This window comes from Euprymna scolopes, chromosome 46 (assembly GCF_053919585.1).
Source record: "Euprymna scolopes isolate OS-2025 chromosome 46, ASM5391958v1, whole genome shotgun sequence".
Classification (NCBI taxonomy): Eukaryota; Metazoa; Mollusca; class Cephalopoda; order Sepiida; family Sepiolidae; genus Euprymna; species Euprymna scolopes.
In genome coordinates this window covers 110,232,695-110,245,285 of record NC_136527.1, presented here as the reverse complement: position 1 = coordinate 110,245,285, position 12,591 = coordinate 110,232,695, and the positions used below count along the sequence as shown (strand labels likewise).

General features: G+C 33.5%; 1 protein-coding gene across 1 annotated transcript in view; it reads left to right on the top strand.

Annotated features, from left to right (window-relative positions):
* LOC145270958 (MLX-interacting protein-like) overlaps window positions 1-12,591 on the top strand; it is a 385,763-nt gene that overhangs the window by 329,471 nt on the left and 43,701 nt on the right. Inside the window, exons 10-12 of the mRNA XM_080126503.1 lie at window positions 6,323-6,540; window positions 8,946-9,096; window positions 12,295-12,398. Coding sequence (XP_079982629.1) covers window positions 6,323-6,540; window positions 8,946-9,096; window positions 12,295-12,398 — 473 coding nt within the window. The remainder of the gene's footprint in view (window positions 1-6,322; window positions 6,541-8,945; window positions 9,097-12,294; window positions 12,399-12,591) is intronic.

The window sequence follows — 12,591 nt, the reverse complement described above, 5'->3', positions numbered from 1 at the left end:
ATCTGTGCCTAAATTCAAACGTAGATTCCATGAGCAAAGCTTCTTTCTTAGAACTGCACGCCAGTGGAACTCTCTGCCGCTTACCTGTTTCCCACCTGCCTACAACTTGGATGTCTTCAAGTCCAACATAAACAAATTCCTAACAAACCGCCCCCTTAAGTAAGACACTTTATCAGATCTCCATCACTAACGATTACTACAATACTATCTCATTGATTACTGTACACGCAATAACCCTTATCCCTGAGTGGCCTCCGGGCCTTGATAAGTGGTGACCCCCATGTAAAAAAAAAAAAAAAAAAAAAAGATGTTTTTCCGACTGGCAAAGAACTGAGCAAAGAATTTATGGACGATCGTTTAGCAAAATAGAAAAGAAAATTGACTGTAAAGTAAAGATGTAAATATGGAGTTTAGAATTTTGAAATAATCGAGGGAAAACAACATCTAAATTATTATTTTTTTTATTTTCATTCGGACAATGTAACCTCTGACCTGTCAGACACAGCTGTGGTACAAGTTTTCAAGAATTCTGGCGAACGAACTGACCCAGTAAATTACCGCCCTATTAACCTCCTCCCACTTTTCGCCAAAATATTTCAGTCAATAATTACCAAGCTCTTGTCCATCACCTTACAGATGCTAAACTTCTGACTGACCAACAATATGCATTTAGACAAGCCCGTTCCACAGCAGACATCCTAACTGTAATCTCTGAGCGTATATACCATTCACTTGACAAAGCAGGGGAGGGTAGAGCGGTAGCTCTAGATATATGTAAGGCTTTTGACAGGGTATGGCATGAAGGTCTTCTCAGGGAGATCAGATCATACGGTATCACTGGAAGAATACTTAACATAATTAAATCCTTCTTAGATAAGAGAAAAATCCAGGTTGTCCTCGATGGTCGTACATCTAAACAATATGATATAAATGCGGAAGTGCCTCAGAAGTCTATCCTTGGACCTCTATTATTCCTAATATTCATAAATGACCTCCCTGACAAAATTGTCTGTGAGATGGGTATATATGCTGATGACACCATCCTCTATAACTGACAAAACAGGAAAACAAATGAACACATATCTAAGGAAATGGCAGAAACATTAGAGGATGACCTCCGATCTGTAGTGGAATGAGGACAAAAGTGGATGGCTACATTCAATGCTGCCAAGACTAAACATGTTTTCTTCAATAATTACAAGAAACCTTTTCTACCACCAAAGCAATGGCCAAAGACTCTTTATCTGAAAGTACATCTTTTAAACTCCTCGACCTAACGTTCACAGGAAACATGAGTTGGAACAACTACATTGAGAGTATTGCCAGGATCGCTGCGAAAAAAGTAGGTTCTCTCTACCATGCTAGAAAGCTGCTAACACCCGTAAGTACCCTGTACCTCTATAAGGCCACCATTCGCCCATGTATGGAATATTGTTGTCATATTTGGGCTAGTACATCTGCTACTAGTCTCTCGCTCCTAGACAAGGTTCAAAAGAGAGTCGCCAACCTGATAGGTCCTGAACTGTCATCTAAGCTTCAGCCTCTGTCCCATCGACGAGATGTTGCATCCCTCTGCCTGTTCTGCAAGTATTTTAACGGTGAATGCTCCGACGAACTGCAAGCACTTGTACCCCCTCGACGTAAATACCCTCGACAAACCCGGCAAGCAGCGAAATCCCACCCCTTCACAGTAGAGATCCCTAGATGTAAGAGAGCCTTCTACTCCAGTAGTTTCTTCCCCAGAACTGCTAGACTTTGGAATTCCCTTCCGGGTTCCTGATTCCCCAACTGTACTGACATGCAGAAGTTCAAGTGTAATGTGAACTGATATCTTGCTGCCCAACTCCCTACATAGTACCACTGTAGCTTATGTCCCTGATAGTAGCCCCCTACATCAAAGTGGCAATGTGCCTTGTTTGGGGCGAAAATAAAATATTAATCGTATTGAATAAAGTGGCTGGTAAAAAATTCAGTTGTAAAATTGCACTTTTTTTGGAGGTTGAAGATTTAATCTTTAATACAGTTCTAATTGACTAAGCATTTTGTCAGTTTCTGGTTGTTTACATAAAAAAATTGGTTTTAGTATGGTTCACAAATGTACCAGTACCTACTTTTTCAATCTTTGTAAATTACTCTTCATAATAATAATAACTACCGGGACCTGTGGAAATTCCACAGGGTATGTATTCATATGTAATATATTCATGTTGGCATTCTGTAGACGTTCAGCGTAAATGGAGACGCCCTGATATTATTGTACCTATTTACAATGCCTCCCCACGAGACAGAGTTAGACACCAGGGTCGTTTTTTAACGTGGAGAAAAGGTACGAAAATAAAAATTGTCTCAGTCGTGAAGGATTTCTACCCCACTGAAAGAGAAGGAGAAATGGAAGTGCCGCATCTGAAGAACAGATACTACACTCTGATCTTGGCCAAAATGCTCTGATATTATTGTACCTATTTACAATGCCTCCCCACGGGACAGAGTTAGACACCAGGGTCGTTTTTTAGCGTGGAGAAAAGGTACAAAAATAAAAATTGTCTCAGTCGTGAAGGATTTCTACTCCACTGAAAGAGAAGGAGAAATGGAAGTGCCGCATCTGAAGGACAGATACTACACTCTGATCTTGGCCAAAATGCTCTGATTTTATTGTAGCTCTTTTGTTAAAACTGCAAATGTCTTTATCTAAGCTAGCACGAACGCCCGGCAAAGCTCGGTCATAAAGTACGCTTAAATATGATATTTTAATTCTTGCAGATTTCGTATATATTATTTATTTATTTAATTTTTGTTTTACATGGAGATCACCACTTATCAAGGCCCGGAGGCCACTCAGGGATAAGGGTTATTGCGTGTACAGTAATCAATGAGATAGTATTGTAGTAATCATTAGTATTGGAGATTTGATAGTGTCTTACTTAAGGGGGCGGTTTGTCAGGAATTTGTTTATGTTGGACTTGAAGACGTCCAAGTTGTAGTCAGATGGGAAACAGGCAAACGGAAGAGAGTTCCACAGGCGTGCAGTTCTAAGAAAGAAGCTTTGTTCATGGAATCTACGTTTGGATTTAGGCACAGATAAAGAGTGGGGAAAATTATTGACGGTAGTTTCAGCCAGACGGGTGTTTCTCATGCAAGATTTGTGAGGGGGGACTAGAGATTGGAGCTCAGACGAGCACTTGCCATGGAAGTAACGATAAAACAAAGACAGGCTCGCAATGTCTCTCCTGTGGGAGAGAGGCTGCAGGGAAGATAAAAGGGCATTCCTCACTAAGCTACGAAGTCTATTTTGTACTCTGTCAAGGCAGGATAATAAAAACTTCTACAAAATACCTGAATACAACATGAATACTATTTACAAAATAATTTTAATATTAACCGGCTTTCTCCAGAGGAGGAAGTTCCATGGGAGTATGAAATTCACAAGCATATTCATCCTCGTTAGGGGAGATAACCACGTTAGCTTTTTGCAACTCTTGCAGGAAAGTGTCGACATCTTTCTACATACAGTGCCTTGAATTCCTAAATTAGTCACCCATCTGGTACTGACTAGACTCAGTATTGCTTAAGTTTGGTGATCTAACGAGAACCGGTGTGTCAATATATTTGTCGTATATATTATATTAGCCTGGGTGCCCGGCGTTGCCCAGTTGTTTGGAAGTGTGTATTGAGCAAAAAAAAAAAAAAAAGTGGTAGTAGGCAGGCAGTCTAAAACCTGTACTGCGAAGGAGGAAAAAAATGTGAAAAAAAAAATGTGATGTCTTTGCCGTTGCGCCTAAGGTTTAAATTAAGGCTAGTCAATCAAAAAGAGGGGATGACTTTCAGAAATATCGGTGAAAAAAGTGACCCCTCCCTGTAGAAAAGTACCCAGCTGAAAGTAAAGGAATTAATGTTTTTAACCAATATTTTTATATTTGTCGTTCGAAGGGTCGAGCTTCAAAACGATACTGATCTCGTGAAAGTCTGTCGCCTCTATCGAAAGTCTTAGGCAGACAAACATACATACATACATTTAAACAGACAGGTGAGATTTATATAATAGACAGGTGCCCGACATTGCCCGGGTGTTTGAAAAAAAAAAAAAATGGCGGGAGGGAGTTAGGCTTAAACCCGAATTCTTGAAACGATTAAAAAGTGAATTGATATAAATTGCGTGAGTTAAGTTTTTTTGGTTTTGTTTCCCCAAGATGTTGGGTTGGGGAGGAAAGCAGCTATCCATAAAAACGGGGAGTGTCCAAATGAATAGCAATTGTCTGGTATGACGTTTTTCACCGCATTGATCAAACCTGATATTGCATTCTGGATGTCCCTGGCGGGAAAGCCGAGGAACTGACTGCGCTCCAATTTAGTTTCACTTTATTTATACTAAAAAACTGAACGAACACGCGACACAACGAAATAGCGCAAATTTTATAAAAGTCGATCAAAATGAATCTAGACACAACGTTCCTTTGCACATCGTAGATATTATGATGTAGGGGATATATAAACAGTTCTAAGAAATTGTAACGTCCCGGAGAACCCTCGCGAAAAAAAAAAAATTGCATTTTATATATATAGACTAGCGAGGGGTACCCGGCATTGCCCGGGTGTTTGGAGGTGTGTGTGGGAACTCCTGGGGGTGGAATAAAAAAAATGTTTTGGTAGGTAATCGAACCCGAACCGTTGAGGCAAAGTTGTAAATTAAAGTGTGAAAAAAAAAACATGCAACGTTAACGATTGCCCCACCGCAAGATGCTAACGGAAACACATTTGAATTTATTTAATTACTTGGATTTGGCAGGTGCCCGTTTTAATGAGTTAATGAGGTCAAGTTTGACTGCGGGATAGTGCGGGAATGCTTCCCAAGATGTTATAGGAAAAAGACTAACCCACATGCGGCGAGCGACAAATGTTGAATATTTATCTTCCCAAAATCGAGCAAATTATAAATAGACAGGCAAGCTTCGTTGTTAATTGTGAGATATTACGATTTATATATGATATAAAAAGTTTTAAAAAGTTGTTAGGCGACCGACCGCTTCTCTGAAAAAAGCCTTTTGTAGACACACAGAAAAAGCGAACACACATACATACATTTTCGCTTTTATATATATAGATTCAAGCAATTTAATTCTTTTAAAAACAAATCTCAAATTATCGACAAAATTAATCAAATCAATCAAATGCTTTAAGTGAATTTTGTTGAACTCACAATCTGTTGAACTTGGAATCTTTATGGAATTTCAAATGGAACATTTTATTTAATTCACAGGGGTAGCTTGCTCTCATTTTGTCAATTTAGTTTCACTTTATTTATACTAAAAAACTGAACGAACACGCGACACAACGAAATAGCGCAAATTTTATAAAAGTCGATCAAAATGAATCTAGACACGGCGTTCCTTTGCACATCGTAGATATTATGATGTAGGGGGTATATAAACAGTTCTAAGAAATTGTAACGTCCCGGAGAACCCTCGTGAAAAAAGTCTTTGCTGGACAAACAAAAATGTGAGCACTACTTTTGCATTTTATATATATAGACTAGCGAGGGGTGCCCGGCGTTGCCCGGGTGTTTGGAGGTGTGTGTGGAAACTCCGGGGGTGGGGTAAAAAAAATGTTTTGGTAGGTAAGTATGAGGATCGAACCCGAACCGTTGAGGCAAAGTTGTAAATTAAAGTGTGAAAAAAAAAAACGTGCGACGTTAACGATTGCCCCACCGCGAGATGCTAACGGAAACACGTTTGAATTTACTTAATTACTTGGATTTGGCAGGTGCCCGTTTTAATGAGTTAATGAGGTCAAGTTATACATTTTCGCTTTTATATATATATATAGATTGAAGCAATTTAATTCTTTTAAAAACAAATCTCAAATTATCGACAAAATTAATCAAATCAATCAAATAAATGTCACAATGCTTTGGCCGATGTAATTTAAGTGTATTTTGTCGAACTCACAATCTTTCTGTTGAACTCGGAATCTTTCTGGAATTTCAAATGGAACATTTTATTTAATCCACGGGGGTAGCTTGCTCTCATTTTGTCAGCCATGACTGTGTAGAAGTCCTAAGCTATTCACATTTGTGTTCTTTGAGTGTCGCCCACACTGAGATTTGAACTCTTAACCTCCAGAAGAGTGTAACTTACGACTAAATTTTACAAAGTCATTTATTCACTATGCCATGGGTTCTTGCGGACAATGTTTGTCTGAATTGTAGGAAACACAAACCTTTTTCTTTTTTTGTTTTTGTTTTTCTGGATGCGCATGCAGAATCTTGAGTCCAAAGAATTCAAACAATACAAATCAACATGAATTGTCCATTGTTTTTATTTTCTAGGTAAGTACCATGGTGCAAATCCAGATATAAAAAACGAACCCAGCTGGAAGCCTTGTATAATCTCAACAATGTCCCTGGCTACTACAACGACGGTGACCTCAGCTTATCCGCGAATACAGCCTGCACAAGATACGACGGTTCCAACTCAGTGCCCATCTATAAATCCTGCGACTTTGGCTAGTTCTTCACCATCCAGTATTTCCATCAGCTTCACACAGGTACGCCATTTTCTTTTTTATTTACTAATATATATATATATATATATATATATATATATATAACTACTTAATTTACTCACATAAAATTAATATACGAAAGTATAAATTTATGCGTAAACTTTAAGTATTTACTTCAAAAGTGCTCAATACGTAGGTAGAGCTAGTTAGTAATTTATAAATATACTAGCAGTTCAGCCTGGCTTTGCTTGGGCCCTATGTACTGTTCATAACTTTAACTAGTATATATATAACTAGTATATATATATATATATATATATATTACATAAAATTAATATACGAAAGTATAGATTTATGCGTAAACTTTAAGTATTTACTTCAAAAGTGCTCAATACGTAGGTAGAGCTAGTTAGTAATTTATAAAATATATATGGCGATTAAGCTACACTGAATATTCTGCGTGGATGAAACGCGGAATAATCAGTGTAGCTTAATCGCCATATATATTTCATAATTTACTATATATATTTATTTATATTAAAAACTTTGACTCCTGTCCAGGTAACCTACATCTAAAATTTCAAGTGTTTAGACCCAAAATTGGCATAGGAGTTTCGTAGAGTCTGCAAAGGTCTACTCTATCAATTTTGAACACTTCGCAGCCAAATTTTCGCCCCAAAACTGATTAAAAAAACTTGCTGCATGTCTGAATACCCGTTATGTAAAATTTCAAATGTTTAGACCTAAAATTGACTGAATAGTTTGCTAGAGACCACAAAGTTCAAATATTTTGAACTTAGACCCCTTGGTAGCCAAATTTTCAGTCAAAAACCAATTAAAAAGCTTGCCCTATGTCTGAATACACTTTATGTAAAATTTCTAGTGTTTAGACCAAAAGTTGGCTGAGTAATTTTGTGGAGTCAATGTTTTTAAAATTTGACACCCGTTTTGGCCCTTCGCATTTATTCTTTTCGGCTCAAATCTAATTAAAAGTTTGATCAATGTCCAAGAACCTATATCAAAAACTTCGAGTGGTTTGAAGTCGGAAGTAAAATATTCGGCAAAAAATCGATTACGAAGCTTACCCTGTGTATGAATACACTTTATGTAAAATTTCAAATGTTTAGACCAAAAATTGGCTGATTAGTTTGCTAGAGAATGCAGAGGTCAAATTTTTTTAAGACTTTGACCCTAATTATGACCCCTGAACATTTATTGTTTTGGGCTCAAATCAAATTAAAAAGTTAGATCCATGTCCAAGTAACCTACATCTAAAATTACAAGTTTTTATTTTTTTTAAAGAAATATTATAAATTGTTTCTCGGCATCTGCGAGCGATAATACGTGCAGTTACGCAAGTGTGGTCTATTTGGTTTTCATATATACTTTCATACTTACATGCAACGAACGCAAATGTTGCTAATCAGATATTCTGATCAAGGATATGCTGTTGATTCCATAACAGTTTTTTTAGACATAATTTATGTAACGTACCATAACGTAAGCGCATATAGTGCACGATCAGCTTTCATTGAAATAAAATTCTGAAAAAAAAAACTTTACACATTAAAGGTGGCAACGGACGCCCTAAGAATATTACCATAATATACCATAATAACATGAACGTATATAATGGTTTAATTAAATAGTTGTCATTAAATTGTGTATAAGTCGTCTATATAGTCGACCCCAAAAAATAACTTTAAAATCGTTTCTCAGAAATTCGACTTATGCATAAGTATATGCGGTATATCCCTTCAGCTTCCAGTTAGTGACATATTGTAAACACTACAAAAAACGTCCAATTGTCCAATTGTCGTATATATTATTCCTTAATTGGAATTCATTTTTGAGATGAGCATTATATATATTAATTTATTTTTATTTCGGACTATTATTCTCATCTTTATTAGTTGTTGTTTTTTTTTGTTTTTTTTTTAATCTTTTATTGTTTTGTTTATTCACAACGTTTCGGCCAACTATTCCTCTGGCCTTCGTCAGGCGGTAATATTTTTGAATAATATATATACCAATCGGTACGGACCCGACTATGGAAGATCAGATAATAAGTAAACGTGGATTTATAAGATCAAAGAATCCAACCTTGATCGCCCTTCAGGGCCCGTGGTGCAGTTGATAGAGACGTTGAATCTCTACGGTTCCAGATGAGCATTGTCGGATATATACTCGAGAGTCAAAACAATGAAAAGAATATGCTGTTGTCATAGCATAACATACTACGAACATTAAACTATGAGTATATAGATACGCTAATTTAATGTTCGTAGTATGTTATCAGCTTCTATCCCCCTTTTTAATAAATAAGTCAAACCTCCCAAAAATAACCTTAAAATCGTCTCCCAGAAATTCGACTTATACACAAGTCTTGAATTAGAAAATTTTAGTCTTTATTTTTTATTTTTTTTTATTTATTTATTTTTTTTCAGCCAACAGTTTTGGGCAAAACCAGCAAGAATAGCTGCCCTCAGCTGTCCAGTTTCTCTACAAGTGTCTTAACAACAGCAGTATCTAGTCCTACTTTCTGCAGGAACCAAACACCACAGGATGCACCCAGTCCGTTCAGTCAGGGAAAACATGGTATGTGTAGTCCTTTCATCTTCTGATCTGGTTTGTCCCAATTTAATTTATTCATTGTGGACTTATTAAATTAATTAATTTATTATTATTTAATTTAATTATTTATTATTATTTAACTTAATTTAATTTATTTACTTATTATTATTTAACTTAATTTAATTAATTTATTTATTATTATTTAATTTAATTAATTTATTTAATTTAATTTATTAATTATTATTTAATTTAATTAATTTATTTAATTTAATTTATTTATTTATTATTATTTAATTTAATTAATTTATTTAATTTAATTTATTTATTTATTATTATTTAATTTAATTAATTTATTTAATTTAATTTATTTATTATTATTTAATTTAATTAATTTATTATTATTTAATTTAAATTAGTTATTTAGTATTATTTAACTTAATTTAATTAATTTATTTATTATTATTTAACTTAATTTAATTAATGTATTTATTATTATTTAATTTATTTATTTATTATTATTTAATTTAATTTAATTAATTTATTTAATTTAATGTATTTATTATTATTTAATTTATTTATTATTTAATTTATTATTATTTATTATTTAATTTATTATTATTTAATTTATTTTTTATTATTATTTAATTTAATTTATTTATTAATTTATTTATTTATTATTATTTAATTTAATGTACTTATTATTATTTAACTTAATTTAATTTATTAATTTATTATCATTTAACAATTTAATTTATTTATTATTATTTAACTTAATGTAATGTATTTATTTATTATTATTTAACTTAATTTAATGTATTTATTATTATTTAACTTAATTTATATATTCATTATTATTTAATTTAATTTAAATTAGTTATTTATTGTTATTTAACTTTATTTAATTAATTTATTTATTATTATTTAACTTAATTTAATTAATTTATTTATTATTATTTAACTTAATTTAATTTATTTATTATTATTTAATTTATTTTAATTTATTTATTTATTATTATTTAACTTAATTTAATGTATTTATTATTATTTAATTTAATTTATTGCCAACTATTCCTCTGGCCTTCGTCTGATGAATAGCTGAAACCACACACCATGCCCAGAAACTTTGTTTTCGTCACCCTGGGTATGTCTCTGTTATTCGTGGCGATCCAGCAATGCATTTTGAAGGTGCTGGCAATAATCCTGTTGCCATAATTTAAATCAGTAGAGAGCATGAGTTATACAGCGGCGCATCTCCGATCTCACTCGTTGAATGTTGTATCACTTTCAGACATGATAGAAGAATCCTATCGCTCGGTGGTCCTGGATATGATCTTAAACTATATCCAGTTGTGAGGCTTCAGCTTGCAGGCTTTGGGGAGTGTGGAGCCACCCCTTAATTGCCATTGCTCTCAGGTCCACTCCAACCTGGAGTGGTAGTACCTATTAGGATCCCAACTATGGGTTAAATAAAAAAATCACTGGATTCGGCATTAAAGTAACCTGAAAAGGGTTGATATGCCGTAAATCCAAAACAACCAACTTTTTTTTTTTTTAGAGGGGGGGGGGGTTAGTCAATTTACAATTTGTGGTTCCAGTTCTCTTGGTTGCATTTTTTTGTTTCATTTTTGTTGCAGTTTCTATATGCTTGGTCACCCTTGTCACTTATTTGGGTTTCTGCACTCAAGGGTTTTCCCCAAGATTTCAGCATAGCCTTAAGTAACCTGAAAAGGGTTGATATGCCGTAAAACAAAAACAACCAACCAATCTATTGTTCTTTGGATTTGTACACAACTGGCCAACTAGTAGATGGTCTGCAACAAAGAAAGAAAACCGGTTCTTATCTAATGGAAATGGAATCATGTTGTCTTTTCTAGGGCGACAATTTTATCATTCCACTCTGTATTAGATTAAGGACTGTTTTTGGACCCAGATGTAGCAACGATACTCTGCGCGTGGGCAGATTGTGACTTGGTAAAAACAGGGGATACTCCTTACTGTCTAACTTATAGTTGTTCCTATTCACAATGCCTCCCCACGGGACGGAGTTAGACATCAGGGTCGGTTTTTAACGTGGAGAAAAGGAACAAAAATAAAAATTGTCTCAGTATTCGCTGGTCACATCGCAATTCAATGCCAGCAGGTTCTCCATTTTTTAATTTAAAAAAAAAAAATTTTTTTTAACAAAATTATTGGAAAAATAGAATTTTCTTGTAATGAAAAAAAATGCTGACCACATGAAAGACCATATATTTTATTTATGGTTTTATAGTTGCTTACTATTTTCGTTTTTCTTTTTTTTTTTATATTTTTTTGTTTTATGAATTTAGTTTGCATATCTATTAGCATTAGTCGAATTGTATTTACAAGTTAATAGTTATTGTGCTTCTTCTATCACCTTGCTTTATTCTGTTCTATGTTGTCGTAAGTTTTTTTTTTGACTTGTAACTAAGTTCGGCACATGTTCTTTCTTGAGTTGAAAGCCATGTTTAATTTCAGAAGTGTTTTTGAGTTAATATGTACAAGTCCTGGAAATTAAGAATTTTTAGTGGGTAACTGTTCTGTACAAGTCCTGGACATCAAAATTTTGCAGGCAAAGAGAAAATTATGTGCTGTTCAATATTTTCATGGAGCAATTCAAGTTCCTGATTTGTTGCTAGCAGAACGTGGCACCATTTGATTCATCAGTTTCTGTCGCTAGTAGAACCTTCCAATTTTCCGTGATTGTATCCTCTTTTTATATAAAAAATATTGCAAATAGTTTTTACTTAAAAACGTTGTTTGGTTTTTCTATTTTTCACAATTTTTTTTATTTTTTAAAAATCTTTTTCCCATTTTTAAAAATCTTTTTCCCATTTTTAAAAATCTTTTTCCCATTTTTAAAAATCTTTTTCCCATTTTTAAAAATCTTTTTCCCATTTTTAAAAATCTTTTTCCCATTTTTAAAAATCTTTTTCCCATTTTAAACAATCTTTTTTCCATTTTTTAAAATCCTTTTCTATTTTTCCAAATTTTTTTTCCATTTTTCAATTTTTTTCTCCATTTTTAAAAAAAATCTTTTTCAATTAAAAATTTTTTTTTCATTTTTGAAAATCTTTTTCAATTTAAACATTTTTTTTTTCATTTTAAAAACTTTTTTTCAATTTAAAAACTTTTTTTCCCATTTTTCAAAATCTTTTTCAATTAAAAATTTTTTTTTTTCCATTTTTCAAAATCTTTTTCCAGCAAATCCTTCTTGTTCACCACCTAACCCCAGCTCGACTCCCAATAGCCCAACTTTTTCAGTGGATAGTCCATTGTCATCGGGCCAAGAAATGGATACCTGTTTTGTAAGTTGCACTAAACATTCTTCATTCGTTCTATTTCCATTTTATAATTGAACTCAAATAGTGTGAAACAAATATGAGAAAATAAATTGGATGAAAATGATTCTGTGTAGTCAATTACAAGTTAGAAAAGCATTTCATCGAAGGCATGAAAATTGTTAAACAAAATGTGAGGAGCAATACAAACTGAAACAGA